At 51.3% G+C, this 15,438-nt stretch overlaps 1 protein-coding gene and 1 long non-coding RNA gene across 4 annotated transcripts in view; one reads left to right on the forward strand and one right to left on the reverse strand.

The window, feature by feature from the left end:
* Positions 1 to 14,144, forward strand: part of LOC119379438 (coiled-coil domain-containing protein 125) — a 258,527-nt gene extending 244,383 nt beyond the window's left edge. For all 3 annotated transcript variants that reach the window (XM_037648748.2, XM_037648749.2, XM_037648750.2), the window contains one exon: positions 13,244 to 14,144. In XM_037648748.2, coding sequence (XP_037504676.1) covers positions 13,244 to 13,330 — 87 coding nt within the window. In that variant the 3' untranslated portion in view covers positions 13,331 to 14,144. The remainder of the gene's footprint in view (positions 1 to 13,243) is intronic.
* LOC125756919 (uncharacterized) overlaps positions 1 to 15,438 on the reverse strand; it is a 496,701-nt gene that overhangs the window by 120,354 nt on the left and 360,909 nt on the right. The gene's annotated exons all lie outside the window — the stretch shown is intronic.

Consider the following 15,438-nt stretch of genomic DNA (forward strand, 5'->3'; position numbering starts at 1 on the left):
GAGCTCTCCACCGATCAGCCGGGCTGTACTGAGTTGGTGAGCCACGCGATCGAAACTGGCGACGCGCTTCCTTTGAAGTGTAACCCCAGGCCCGTCAGCCTGGCCAAGAGGCAGGTTATTGACGGCTTGCTGGACGATATGCTTTCAGCTGGCATTGTTCGCCGTTCGTCCAGCGCCTGGGCGTCTCCAATTGTGTTGGTGCCTAAGAAGGATGGCAGTCATCCCCTGTGCGTAGACTACCGCCATCTGAACGGAGTGACTCGTAAGGATGCCTATCCGTTCCCCACGATTAGCTCCATCGTAGGAAACCTCGGCACTGCGCGGTACTTCACCACGTTAGATGCCTCCAAAGGTTACCTACAGGTCCGGATGGATGAGCGTGACCGGTGCAAGACCGCGTTCACCTCCCACAGAGGGTTGTTTGAGTTCACTCGTATGCTCTTTGGTCTTTGTAATGCTCCTGCGACTTTTCAGAGACTCATGGACCACGTCCTCGGGGAAGCAAAGTGGTCATACTGGATGTGCTACCTCGACGACATCGTGATTTATTTACAAACCTTCGAAGAGCATTTGGCCCATGTTGCCGATGTGCTCGGGAGGGTGAGGGCTGCCGGGATGACGTTAAATCCCGCGAAAGCCCAATTAGCGCAGACTCGAGTTCAGTTACTTGGGTTTACGCTGGGCGAAGGCTCCATTGAGCCAGAGCGGGAGAAACTTCGAGCAATCCTCGATTTCCCCGCGCCCAAGGACGTACGCGGCCTGCGCCGCTTTCTTGGAATGGCCAACTTCTACCGGTCGTTCATTCCCTCCTCTGCCCGAGTGCAGGCGCCCTTGACCAAGCTCTTGGGTAAGTCTGCGGTGTGGCGATGGGGACCTGAGCAGCAAGAGGCGTTTTGCTATCTGTCTAGCGCCATTGCGGAGACAGCGCAGCTCAAGCTCCCCGACCTGACCAGACCGTTTGTTGTCCAGACCGACGCGAGTGACCTGGGATTAGGACCTGGGATTAGGACCTGGGATTAGGAGCGTGTTGCAGCCGCTGGCCTTTGCCAGCCGCTCACTGATACCCGCGGAGAATAATTATTCCGTGACTGAGAGGGAGTGTCTCGCCATTGTGTTTGCACTGCGTAAGTTTGACGTCTACCTGGATGGGACGAAGTTCGTGGTGCAAACAGATCACAGCGCGCTAAGCTGGCTGATGCGGCTCCGTGAGCCTGCGGGCAGGCTGGCGCGCTGGGCTCCCTTAATACAGCATTATGACTTTTCAGTGCAGTATTGGAAGGGGAGCACTAACGTGGTAGCTGACGCGCTATCCCGTGCCCCAGTGTCCACCGGGAGCCTGGATCCCGGTGCGACAGCCGCAAGCGGTGCCTTTGCGCAAGCAAGCGACGAGGGCGAAGCGGCGGCCGAGCCGCCGATCGGAGAGAAAGGTGAGTGTGCCGACAAGCAAACCGTTTCCGCGGGCCAGGCAAGCAGTGCTCCGCGAAGAGGGCGAGAGGGGGAGCTACTCGTAAGCGAACCCATGACGCCGACGCAGGCGGAAGCGATGGCTGCATTCCTGAGTGGGAACGATACCAGGCTCCCCTTTGGGAGAATGGGAATCGCTTTCAGCAGGCAAGAGCTACTGAAGGCCCAGCAAGATGATTCGTTTTGTCGCGAGTTGAGCGACGGTCTCAGGGAGACGGAGCGCCGTGACACTGCTGGTAGTGCGGCGGGCGCAGGGGGACGGGAACCGGCATGTGTCGCTGGGTCCCCCGCGGATACATACTTGCTGGACCATGACGGGCTCCTGCTGAAATACATAGCCACCGATGAGGAGTCCTTGGACCCGTTTAAGGCGGTTACGCCCAATAGTCTGAGAGCCGCACTGTTGCGATCCTCTCACGACGAACCCATGGCCGGTCACCTGAGTGGCTCCAAAGTTTTTGCAAAACTGAGCAAGACTGTGACCTGGCTTGGCATGAAGCGTGACATTTTCCGCTATTGCCGTTCGTGCCATGTCTGTCAAGCGGTGAAATCAAGGGGTGGCAAGCCGCCCGGCCTGATGAAACCGATTGTCAGTGAGCGTCCGTGGCAAGTAGCCACCTGCGACCTAATGGGGCCGTTCCCCAGAAGCAAGCAGGGGTTCATACATCTGATGGTAGTCGTGGATCATTTTTCGAAGTGGGTGGAGTTCCCTCTTCGGAAGGTGACAGCGCGAGCGGTGCTCGAGAAGCTACAGGAAGTGTTTCGCCGCTTCGGCTTTCCGGGAAGGCTCATCACTGACAACGCGTCGTATTTCACCGCTCGGGTGTTTGGTGATACGTGCCGTTCCCTAGAAATTAATCACTGTACCACTTCGCCCTACCATCCGCAGTCCAATTTGACGGAGCGAACCAATCCTACACTCAAACCGATGTTGGCGGCCTTTGCCGAAAGTCAAAAGGACTGGGCGGACCACTTGAGCGAGTTCGCGTTCGCAATCCGAACCTCCGAAAGTCGCTCTACTGGTTTCTCTCCCGCTTTCCTCAACTACGGACGAGAGTTGGCAAATCCGGTGACCATTGTCATGCAATGCCAGCTCGGAGACGAGGAAGTACCAGCAGACTGTTCTGCTTATGCGTCAACACTTCGGGACAGGCTTTGTCGAGCTCTCAGTAGAGCAAGGCAGAGTTTGGCATCGGCCAGGGCGGAGCAGAAGGCCCAGTATGACCGGAAACATCGCCATCTTTCATTTAAGGTAGGTGATCATGTCCTGAAGCGTAACCACGCTCTTAGCGACGCGAGTAAGGAATTCTCAGCCTCGCTCGACCCTAAGTGGCTTGGTCCGTACCGAGTGGAGAAAGCTTGGTCTCCGCTCGCGTACTTGCTGAAAGATCCCCTTTCGGGAAAACTCCGCCGTGCCCACATCGCAGACCTGAAAGCCTTTGCGTCGAGGTCTGACGAGCTTGCGCCAGCGCCCAGTGGCTCTGCACGCAAGCAACAGGGCACACCCGGGACGGCGGACCGCATTCGGACCACGCACCGGTATAACCTGAGGAAGCGGTCACCTTAGTGATTCCGCGCCGGACGGCGGACTTATTTCCGCAACCGAAGGCCCTCACCTTACTGTCTAACCTCAGTAGGCTAGCTTCTTTACAGCCTGTGCTCGCAAAGAAGTGGGCCTCCGCCCAGTTTGCTGCTATTTTTGTTATTTGAGTGTTCATTTTATACTTGATGTGTTTCTCGAATTTTGTTTTCGCATATGGAGTGTCATTTTGTTTTGTTTACTTTTTCGCCGTTTTTTCTTTGGCCTGCGGAAGGGGTCGTGAATACTGGTGCTTATGCGGGGGGAGAGGTACGAAGGACGCTTCGCGCCTTCCATCGCGTGGCGCGTTGGGAGAGGCCAGTCTTCGGAGGTGTGTGTGTGTGTACGTGCGCGGTGCGTCCGTGCGTGCCCTGGAAGTGTGCGGCGTGGTGACGACACCATATGAAACCACCTTCACCCTATCGCCGTGGACCCTGGAGGTGTTCGGGAACTTGATGACTTCAGGCGGACCGCCCGGCTGTCCTTGTCTCGGCCGTCGCCGAGAAGCCTTGCTGCCGTTTGCCTCACGGCTGCTGCACGAGGCTAGCTGACATGGCAGCTGCTCCCGGCTCTCTGCCGACGCCGGGACGCCTTGACGCCAATTTGGTTTGGTGCCGGGATTACAGCAGAAGGACCGGCTGTCCCAGCGAGGTCTTTGGTCATTCAGCCTGGAATTCGGGACCTCCGAACCACCACCGAAGCGGCGTTCGTCGGACTCGCGGGTCTGTCGGCGACTAGATCGACGAGCCGAAGGTGAGCCCGTTCCGGGCATGCGAACTTCAAACAGGCCTCTTGCCTCGCACTCTGGCCAACAATGTTACGCGCCTGCTCCCCTCCACGCCGTGGACGCTCTCCCGTGTGAGCATCACGAATACTCGTCTTAAATTCTTTTACGCCCTTCCGTAGCACCATATTGTAGTATAGTGTATTTTCAAGTGTATTGTTTTTTTAGCAGCATTTGCAGGGCTGGGCTGAGGTTAGTCGTTGCTCAGTTCATGTCGTCCTTGCATGCATGAGCGACGACCGGCTGCCTTTGCAGACCGGTATAGGGTGAATTAAGGAGAGGAGGATGTGGGGATTCGAGGCACGCCCGTAGCCTTTGCGCGGGGATTTGCCGTCTGCTAACCATTTTCTCCCCGTTCCCTCCCGCGGCGGCAATGTGGCGCCATCTTGCGCCATGCGCCGCCGGGTTCTCGTGGTGGCGCTGTACGCGATCTCGGAATTCGCGAGATCCGGTGCACGCTGGGACAGCTCTCGCTCTCTCTCTCCAGGGCCAGCGAACGGTGAGGTCACGTTTTCCTTGCGCTCCGACGTCCCCTTTGGGAATCGCCGGACTGTAGCCTGCCTGGGCGCCTTGGCATCCTTGGCGGGCGTGTCTACCGTTGCGCTAGCTCCTGTTCGTACACTAAGCCAAAGGCGCTGCCAAGCGTTCGTGCGTGGTCGTACCACGCTGAGCCGCACTTGCCGGAGGCCCACGTGTGCGGAGATTTGCCCTAACTCTCGCGACCAGGCCCAGTGGTCATCGCGAGAGTGCGCAGCATAGCCGCTCAGGACCGTTTCTCGAGCGGCGTGTAAAAGCTCGCCATTGCGAGCTGCGACGTGCTTCGCGGAACCCCTTTGTGTATTCCGTCCGCTTGCGGGGGCCCTTTGCTCCCCGCGTCCCGGGAGCGGACGTTGTGCTTCGTTGGGGTGCCGCCGAAAGGCAAATAAAGTGTTTGTGTGTTGTATTTGATCGAACACTGTGCTTCTGTCGCGCGGCGTTCGGCGCCCTCGTTAGCTGAACACGCGCGGAGCGGTGCGCGTACGTAAGCAGGCAACGGCACACGCGGCCATGTGGCTCACTAAGCCTGAACCCGCGGTGGTCTCTACTCCGGTGAGTTTTGAGGCTACCACAAAGCAAACGGTGTGAAACACACGCTAACTCCTCCTTACCACCCACAATCAAATGGGGCGGCAGAAAGAGCAGTACAAACGCTGAAGAAGTCGCTTCTGCTGCAGGGAGTAAGTGGCCAAAAGAAAAACCAGCAAACACTACAACAACAAGTGGATAACTTCGTGTTTGGGTACAGAACCACTCCCCATACATTCACAGGGCAGACGCCAGCTGAATTGTTCTTGAGAAGGAAACTGCGCACGCGGCTGTCAATGCTGAAACCAGACCTTGCACGAAAAATGAACGAAAAAACAACGCACATAAAGGAGAGCGCGGACAAACACCGAGGTCGCTCAAGACAGTTTGAAAAGGGGGATCTCGTTTACGTAAGAAGCGTTCGAGGTGAAACCGTTAAGTGGTTTCCCGGAAAGATAGTCAACAGAAGGTCCGCCATGACATACCTAATGTTTGTTTCGGGGAAAGTAAGATTCTGCCACGTAGACCATTTGCGCAGCCGCAGCGCGCCAGGCGATATCCCATTTCACGGGGACGATATGAGCGGCCCACAGACGGGCAATGGAAACGAAGCGCAGACGGTTGGCACGGCGCCGTCGCATTCAGACACGGAGCCCTCGGAATCGCCTCCCAACACAGACAGTGGAAACGGGAACGTTCTCAGGCGTAGTACGCGCACGAGACGTTTTCCTGAACGTCTGAATTACGACACCTTTAGACTTAGGGGGGAGGAAGATGTTGGGAACTTAAAAGCCACACACATATAAGCAACGGCAAAGTGTCCGTGTTTAACAACGTGAGCGTGTATAGTGAGAGACCACATCTGTGCGCGGCTGTGAACTATGTACTATTGCAGCCGCCGTGAACTAAAGACATGTAGAATCACGTTTCCCCGGGACGCCGCTCTCGCCATGCATTGTAAACAAGAGAGCGACGGAACGGCCCTCCTCCTCCTCGAGGACCCCGCCTCCATCGGGCAGTCTGCTCGAGGCTCTGTAACTACGAGTAGCTCAATAAAGTTTCTCTTCCGCCCTCTGATCCTGCGTTCTTGATATACAACATGAATGTTAGCAGTAAAGTTCATACAATAATAATAGCAGCGCAAACTAGCGGGACACAGAAGGGGAAAAAAATTACAGCATATCCACGGGGTGAATGATGATGAGTGGGGCGAAGCTCCGGAGGGCATCATCGGTAAACCGTGAATACGAGTAATTCGCCCCACTAAAGTAAACACGTGCGAAATGTTAAACATCAAACTTTTATTGTTGGTTTCCGTGGTCCCTTCATTATGATCGCTTTGTGATCGGTGAAATGCAGGGAAAGCGGTTCTTGTATGGGTGTTACCTTGAAGTTGGCAAACACTACATCGATGCAAGTCCCCCTGATGGTGGTTGGTTTCGGGTGGTCAAACGATGGACTCATTTCAACATACTACAAGTATAGTTTTGTAACATCTCGCATCTCGCATCGACTGCTCAACAGTCACCTGTGAAGCGCCGGCGGTGGCCATTTCTCCTGATGTAGGGCTTGGCTGGAGAAGTTCCAGAGGGATGGCCTTGGGGCTAAGGCCTCGCAGTCGGCGACTGTAGCGGTGGACAGGAGTATCCACTGCAGGAACGGGTTGCGGGATCGGACTGGCAGAACCGCTTCGTGAAGGGGTGGTGAGCATCAGGCGTTGAAGTCCGAAGAACGGAAGACCCGAGCGTCGTATTCCTCAGAGAAATCGTGGTTGCTGCTCGAGCTTCCGACTTCGTAGTCCACAGTTATCTAGCCGGCCTTGAACACGTCCGAAGAACCGAAGACCCGAGCGTCGTCTTCCTCAGAGAAATCGTGGTTGCTGCTCGAGCTTCCCACTTCGTCGTCCTCAGTTATCTAGCCGGCATTGAACCGTGTTTTCATCATATACAAGTACCGCCATCTAGCGGACACTCCACGAACTAAACGAGAGGTGGCTACTACTTTCATCGGGGACGCACGACCCACGGCTTAAAGGGCCAGTAAACAACACCGATGTCCAAAAATTGTAATTAAAAGAAATATGCGCACTTTTGCTATGTGAACATGCTGCCGCAAGAATTTTGCGAGTACGTGCTATAATAACGAAGTTACAGGGGTTAGAACATCCGTTTCAGCTGGTTTCAAATTTTCGCGCGGCCTCACCACCCTTCTCCGCCACATGGAGGAAAAGGCGTAGTCCGTCGTCGTGACTCCGCCCACTTCGGCAACGTGACACGACGTCAACAATTGACGTCATGGGCGAGCTCGATCAGTCGCAATGCACTTCCGCTTGCTGCGGCTCCTGTTGTTTATTGTTTATATTGTCGCACGTGCTCCGTAACTTGACGGGCAGTTTTCGGCTCTTCACTATTTTTAAACCTTTGTGACAGTTCACAATGAAGCAGGAATGCGTGCTTGCTTTCAGAGACGTCAAAGGGGCGCGAGAGAAAAGCCTGGAGAACCCCGCTTGCCGCGCGAGCAAGCGCGACCCGTCCGAGCGTTGGTCCGAGCTACCGGAGATTCCCCTCTCCCCGCTCGATTTGCAGCGGGCAACTGAACAACGCTTCGCCTCATGTCGAAGAAGCGCGTGCAGGTGCTATGCAGTGCGAGGAATATACTCGCTGCAACTGCGTTAGAGTGCACTAGAATAGGGGGAGTGTCCAAAGCGCCGGCTCCCGCGAGGGCCTTTTGCGGTGAACTGCCGCGCCGCGCCGCTGCTGCGCCGGACCCGCGGGCTTCCCGCGCTCGGGAAGCGCGCGGAAAGCGAGGGGCGTCTGCTACGCGCCGTAGTTTTTTGCGCTGAGTTTCCACACAAGCCACTTGAAGTCTACTTAACTTTAATAAAGCGGTGCGGAATGGAGCTTATCCACCTTCAAGCGTTGTGTTAGTGCTGGAGCAACAACAGAATGCAGAGAATCTTGCGTCAAGCGGCATCTGCGTGGCCTGCTTCAAGTGTTGATCTGGCCTGCTTCAAAACGTTGATGCGTGCGTAAAAACGCACAAAGCGAACACACACGGAAAGAGAGAAAATAACTTATTCGCACGGGCAATAGCATCACGCATGCAAGAATTAAGAATAATAAAAAAAGTAAATTACACGCGCAGTCAGCTGAAATACTTAGGCGCAGTGACCACGAGTTTTTACTCATGGTCGCCAGTGGTTTGCTAGCCATATGCGCACCGCTTTATTCGACAGTTTGTTAGCCTCCACTAGCACTTTATTATGGGCACAGGACACCGGGAACACGTGAGGTAAACAAAAGAAATGGTATGGGCGGCCATACGACTGCAATGCTCTTGACTTATTTTTGCTGCTGAGGTAGCGTGCAACAATGCTCACCGTACGCAAAAATTTGAAAGAAAAGTAAAATGCCTGGTAAACTAACCTTATTCCACAGGTTTTTGCATAAAATGTGTAATATAGAAAATGCTTTAAAAATATGCAGATATCATGAAATAAAGTTACAAATACCATTATTCTTGCCATGCAAGTTAAGTAGCTGCCTGAACAAGAATACGGTAAGGAATTTACAAACGTGAAAGTGTAATATTTCAATCACTTCAGAAAACTGTTCAGAGATCTCTTATGTCTAGATGTTTCGGAGTGAGCTGTGGTCACTCATGCATCGCTCTTGTTTTTATCTACAGAGATCGCTGAACGTCATTATGAAACGTTTGAGCGAGATGCGTGCATTGCTTCAGCCCTTCACCATACAAAATGAAAACAGTTTCAAACTACTTCTCAACTTCAGATAGTTTCACGGTTCGCGGCGGTTAGCGTTCGCGCGGTTCAGAGACTTTACAAAAAGTAGTGACGAGTAGTTACGTAAAATACAATTGTTTTCGTGGCAATCGACTGCGCATCAACAAGGCACCCGACCGCAATTTCCCGCATTTTCCTGATGAGCTCAATATAGCGTCCACCACGCTTTCCTATATACTGAAGCTCCGGAGTACTCGCATACATTTTACCTATGCAGTCAGTTCTTCAAAATGTATGGATAAGTCTTACATGTTAACATTGATATTGCTGGCCACCACATTTTTTTCACCTGACGGAGACAAATCGTCAGACCACACATCGTCAGAATTATTTCTGGCCAAAGAAAGCGCGTTTGCGCGCCACACAACATATTATTGTTGTTAGTCGTTACGCAAATGGCAAGCATGTCCAGTTAGTGATGCCATGACCTATCGGTCATGTAAATGTATGCCTAACATGACCGATAGGTCATGTTAGGCATACATTCGTGCTCCTCCATGCCAATTTTCATGTATGCCAAATTAACGAGACACGAGAGTTATGCTAGTAATTTTTTACTTTGGTGCCGCGGCCACGCCGACAGACACATTCGCCTTCGCATGAAAACGCTTGAAACAGCAGAGCGCCGGAGGCAGCCTTGTAAAACAAATCGAACGCACGAAAAAAAGAAAGGACATGAAGGGTGCAAACGCGTTAGCATGGGGTAGCCATTTACTACGTGCATTTCGGCTACCTATTCTCCTGATTATCTTAGCGGTCTCCAGTTTATTCTCATGTGCAGCACATTTACGTTCGTCATTCCATACGAAAGTATATTAAGCGCCTTCTGTCATGATGAAGTGCGCGCAGAATGCGTTCTTCAAGCAGCCGCGTTAGTGTAGACCATTGCGGTGACAAGCCAGCTGAAAGGAAATATACAAAATTCCCGTTTCACAACGCCCAAACGTGTTCCCTGTGTGCTGAGTCGCTGCAGTATTATGTTGCAGTGACGCAGTATTAAACATTGCCCTAATTTCCCAAATTTCGGCTAATAGCGGCAAAAATATCAGGCGCGTAGCAGACGCTCGTCGCTTTGGCGCGGCTTCCGCCGCGGAAAACGTCCACGGGTCTGACACGGCAGCGCCGCGGCGTGGGAGTTCACCGCAAAAGGCCCTCGCTTCTCCCGTGTATTCGCGCGGCGCTTTGGACACTCCTACACTCCCAACTGCGTGGCCGAAACCGCATTACCGTAGTGCCAAAAAACAAGGCGCAGTTTCGTAGCGGTGGGTGGGAAGAGGAACTGACGTTAACTTGACAATTGTTTGTTGAGACCTAGTTTAGACCAATCGACGAGCTCATTGCTACGTCAACTCGGCGATCGCCGAGTTGACGTCACTGCGCGTACGAGGAGGATTGGTCAGGCGTAGGAAAGAAGCACGGTAACTGTTTTGCGAAATGAAGGGTCTGCGCGGCGCTGTAATATTCGGAAAACGTGATCGCCGCGGTCTACTGTACGGATTAGCGAGCTTGTTTGGCGGGTGTAAAAAAAAAAGTCGCAGCCTAAAACAAGCGCGCTTGTTTGTGTCCCCCTTCTGTGTCCTGTAAGTTTGCGCTGCTGTTATCCCAGTACGAACCAACTAGCCCGCCTTTCAACCCTTTAGCAGTAAGGATTCGCCCTGACCTCTCGTTTAGCGCAACTTGTTGGTAAGCTGACAAGTTGAGCACGCAAAACACCTTTCCATTACAAACTGGCAAGAAACAACTCCTCCATTTGCAGAAGCAGATAATAATCCATCTTATATACAGTGTTAAAAGTGACGTTAAAGTCACCACAAAGCTGCAGCTTATCGCCTTCCTTTTTCGAAACAACTACAACCAGGGGAGTAGCCCCGTTACTGTGGCTCACTCGCGTTACAACACCCTCTTTCTCCAGTGCGTCCAGGTGCTTTTCAACTGATTCTCGCAACATAAAAGGTACAGGCCGGGCCCTACAAAACAAAGGAGAAGGTTCTTGTTTTAAAACAATCTGCGCTTCATAGTTTTTATGGCACCGAATGTTGGTGAGAAGGCGTACTTCTCTCGTAGTGAAGCAACTCTATCATCAATACTTAACAAGTAGAGTGATTTGCCAATCTGGCTGAAGTCTCTCAAACCATGTCCTTCCTAGAAGAAATGATAACTTTCGCTCAGCTTCACGCACATACCAGCCGGTGAAACAGCTTTCTGGCCATCGTACTGTGTCTTCACAGGACATTCCCTCAAAACACTCATCTTTTCACCAGTACGCAGGATACAACTGCAGCAGGTTTACACTTAACATGCGGGAAAGTGGACGGATACACTCATTCAGGGACCACAGTAACCGCGGCATGGGCACGCCCTTTCCGCCTATGCTCATAACTGTATAGCCTTTCTTCTTGCCCGATGAATCATGGCACGCGTACATCGTGTGCTCCTCTTCGCTTGATGACTAGGGCGCGATGTTTGTTCTCTTTAGGAGAATCTTTCTTGGCCACATTTTCTGCACATGACCCACTTGAGAGCACTAGTTGAGTTCGTAGTTATTGTACCAGCAGTTATCAAACACGTGCGCCGGACCGCAACACCTACACTTGTTCCTTTTCTTCTCATTCTGCTAAATCAATCTTTTCTTTTGCGCCACCAGGTTTACTTCGTATTTGACGACATTTACAGCTGAATTTACGCCTCCTGGCTGCAGTACTGCAGTTTGCTTGGCTGCTAGCTCGCGCGCAAGAAAACGTTTGCAAGGACTTAGTTTTTCTGCGAAAACAGCGCTTTGAATGCCTTCGCTGCGGACTCGTGCCAGAAGCCTGTGACGCATAGCGCCTTTTAGGAAGTACCCCAGGTCACATTTTCGAGTCAAATGCTTTGTCTCAATATTAAAATATTTATTTCGTGCTCAAACTGTACCCTGTGGTGAAACTTGCACCTTTCAGCTATAATTGACATGGGGCGGCTGTAATGGTTTTTCAATAGATCCTTGACTTCTTCAAAAGTCTTCTCCGCAGGAAGCGATGGTACGACCAAACTCTTAGTACTTCATACGCCTCCACACCAATTACAGTAAAAACTACTGCCAGTTTCGTCTCTTGAGTTATGTATTTAGCACTGACGAAGTGCTCGAAACGCTCCAAGTACGAACCAAACGTCTGAACCTTGGCGTCGAACACGTCTATCTTGCCCAACCTCGACATGGGTTCTCGATCTTTCAGTTCCGCTGCAGCGTCGCCTGGCCCACGCCGCTTTGCCGCGGCGAAGACGCCTTGCGCGTCACATACAGACGGCTGCTGCGTTGCGTAGACCGCCGGTGCGATGTTGAGGCATGATCCCCGAGAGCTTCCACGTTGCAGGAACGCCTCCTGTAGGTGCCGACGCACTTGGATACAGTATACATGTCCAGAACACAAAAACATTTATTCCCGCGTCAAACCGTCGAGCTTTATAAACCCAGCCATAGTGACGTCCAAAGGTGTTGTGTGCATATCAAACGCTGCCCATTGTTCTGATCATTCTGCTTACGCTACACCACTCGTATTCGTCTTCCGCTGGCGCCGCTACATACTGCGCCCCCATTGGTGAACTAGTTCAATACTTGATACGCCACTGCCGACGACCAAACAAGCGAGCTGGGAAGCGCGGGCTGAAAGTTAAGAAGGGAGCGGACGGAGAACAGTGACGTGCAAGCGAATAATGCCAACTATCGGCTGCCACGTTTGCGTGCCCTTGGCACCATGAGAAGCAAAACATAAAAACCGTTGCAATTCGCGTGCCAATGATCCCGTCAAAATGAAAACAGCACTAAGCATGCAAAACATAAGCGCTTGGCATGGCGGCCGAGAACTGCTGATGTTTGCACATGGCGCCATGTTTGCAACATGGCGGCCGAGAACAGTAGGAGCTGTTTTCTTCCCACCTTTGGCCCTGGGAAGCCGAGGACAAAATGTAGGCCGTTGTGCGAAGCACATCACCGCTTTATTTTTGTTTTCGCATCCGTTGCGAAGCTTGTTTTAACCTCATTTTACCCTTTAGCCTTTTTAACATTGTTGTGGGCTGCAGTGCTCCCCAGAATAAAGAACCCTGCATGCGCATGAGCAAAAGCAATGCTGCGGCGTCAAGCGCATTTCCAGTCTTGACAAAGCCGCCTTACCGGCTTCACTGATAGCCTCGTCGTGTTTACTTCTTCAATGAGGATTTATGACGGTTAAGACGATATATCATTGAGTAAGACGGACTGACTTTTTTTCGCTAGCTGTGTAAAAGCCTGCACTGATGGGCACGTACTTTATACTGCCGTCATGAGCCGGACGACCGGTGACGCTTTAAGATGTTCTTGAGAGCTTGTTGGTCCGTAGTTGCTTCACAGTGAGCAGGCCGTCCAGCTCATGAGCGGAAGTACTTATTTAGCTTCGGATGTCTAGGTGGGTCCTCTCTTGTCTTTGTAAGTTGTGTCCGACAAGTCAGCGCTCTTTCCCGTCGTCTCTTGGTCCCTTTGGCCAATTCTTCCATATTTTAACTCGCTGTAACTAGTTTGAATCGTTTCTACTCGCAGTTGTGTGACAAAAACGAGGCCCTGGTCCATCAGCAGGTTATGGTCAAGCTTCTGGCTCTGCAGCTGGGACACGGCGAGCAGGTGTGATTGTGGGAGCTGTCTCGCACGGAGTACTTGCATCAATGCAGGACTGCAGCAAACCACTGTAAACCAAGCCAAAGACACAGAACTACTACAGCACCACAATTACCCCACGTTCCTGAGACGAAATTCACTTACAAAACGCAGCAATGAGAGTGGCGAGTCAGTCTGCGCTGTTGCCAGCTGCTGCCCTGCAGGACTTAGAACGCATGCTAGACGTAATATTTTATTACTGCGCTGAATGCGACTACACTAGTCTTTCAAATCAGTCTTTCATGCGAAACACTCTTCTGCCTCCTTGCGGAATTAATGTTTCATTAAAAGCAAAATAAATAAGTAGATATCAGTGTCATTTTCGTTTGTCCTATTCATTTCACTCACAATCGCCACGTTGGCACAGTGGTTACGGTGCTCGGCATGGGCGTCGGCAGGCGTGTGCTAACGTTTATTGAACATAATGATCATGTTTAATTAACATACTTTCGTACAAAGATTAATGAACGAGTGGCATCTGTATTGTAAATCCTTTGACGCCCTGATGCTCTCACCACGTGCGCTAACTAGGAGTTTTATATTTTCCATATGAGCGTGACGCAAAAATTGCATATGCAAACTGGCGGCGAGTACTGAAAAACCCAAACGACATTACAGACAAACGCAGGCTGGCTCGGGCCTCCGCAAGAACCGCGCGCACAGTCAACAGCCAGCACAAAACTACAGTGGTTGCTTGGGCGAGTTGGTACGACATATTGTAGGGAAACAGCGCGAAAGATAAGGTAAAGGTATATAATGCGTGGTTTGACGAATAAATGTTTGATGTAAGTCAGCGCTGTTGTATGTGTCCTTCTCTGCCTGGTTGCTTCGTGTTTCGCTGCGCTGCTTCCCTCCAACAGCACAAAGCATGATGTTTACCTTTCCACTGAGTTCATAGAACATTGCTCCACAAATAGGTGAGTATAAAAACTCCACAAATTCCACAACAAACTCCACAAAACTCCACTCCACATTGCTCCACAAATAGGTGAGTATATATATATATATATATATATATATATATATTGGGCTAGTTCTTTTCGAGTAATGGGTATAACACAACGAAGGCGTTAGCAACACTGATATAAATATTTATTTCTCAACAGTTCCGGTAGGGGCCCTCCCTTCGTCAAGAGATCAGCTAAACTAACGTACTTCTTTCTTGCCGCCACCCTCTCGCCTTCAAAGACATTTCAGAGCGCATGGGAAAAAAATAGAATCACAAAACAACAGATGACGATGTTAGAAAAAACCTGAAAAAAACGAGAAAAAAAAAACAAATAAAAAAGATGAGAGAAAAAAAGCGGAAGAAAACTGCTTATGGCCGAAAGTCGTTGAAAGTCCTCACCTGGTCATGATCTCGTCTTTGCCGGTTTTCGTCGCGCGCCGGGCCACCCAAAATTGTCGCCGCGGCGGGCGGGCGGGACGAGCCTGTGCCGCCGCACGTGAGGAAAGAGTGTCTGTCCCCTTAATGGGTCGACTTTCCACCTTTCATATCCGCTCGTTCCTTGTGAATAGCCTTCAAGTGGTAGGGAAGCCTAAGCACTTCACATTGTACAAGTAGAGGAAAGAAAACAATAATAAAAATATAATAGCATCCCTAGCGTGGTGGCCTACGTTCCCAACACAGTTCTTAAAAACCCGCCTACTAGCTGCTTAGCGTACTACACTTATATCAATCACACGCACATTTTACAGGACTCAGACTTCATCTCCAACATCTCACCAATCAACCCTAACATTAGCCAGGCTAAACGCAGAATTCTCCCTCTTTGTACTGAGTCAAACTACGCATTACAGACTCCTGCCTTTTCATCCCTCGACTATCCTCTATCCCAAACCACCCGGTTAATGAGCACAAAAGCTAACACCCTGTCCATGTTTGCAGCAACTAGCATATACACGGATGGTTCATATTGAAATGACACCGCAGGTGCGGCCTATGAGCACTCACACATCACAGCGGACTAAAGGACCTAAGATAATTTTGCTTAAAATGCTTCTTGTGCCTACCACGCAGATGTCTTAGCATTCACAGAGGCATTAAATTTCACTTACGCCCTCGAACCAACACCCGCGAT

The sequence above is a fragment of the Rhipicephalus sanguineus genome, chromosome 1, assembly GCF_013339695.2.
Source record: "Rhipicephalus sanguineus isolate Rsan-2018 chromosome 1, BIME_Rsan_1.4, whole genome shotgun sequence".
In the NCBI taxonomy this organism is placed as follows: domain Eukaryota; kingdom Metazoa; phylum Arthropoda; class Arachnida; order Ixodida; family Ixodidae; genus Rhipicephalus; species Rhipicephalus sanguineus.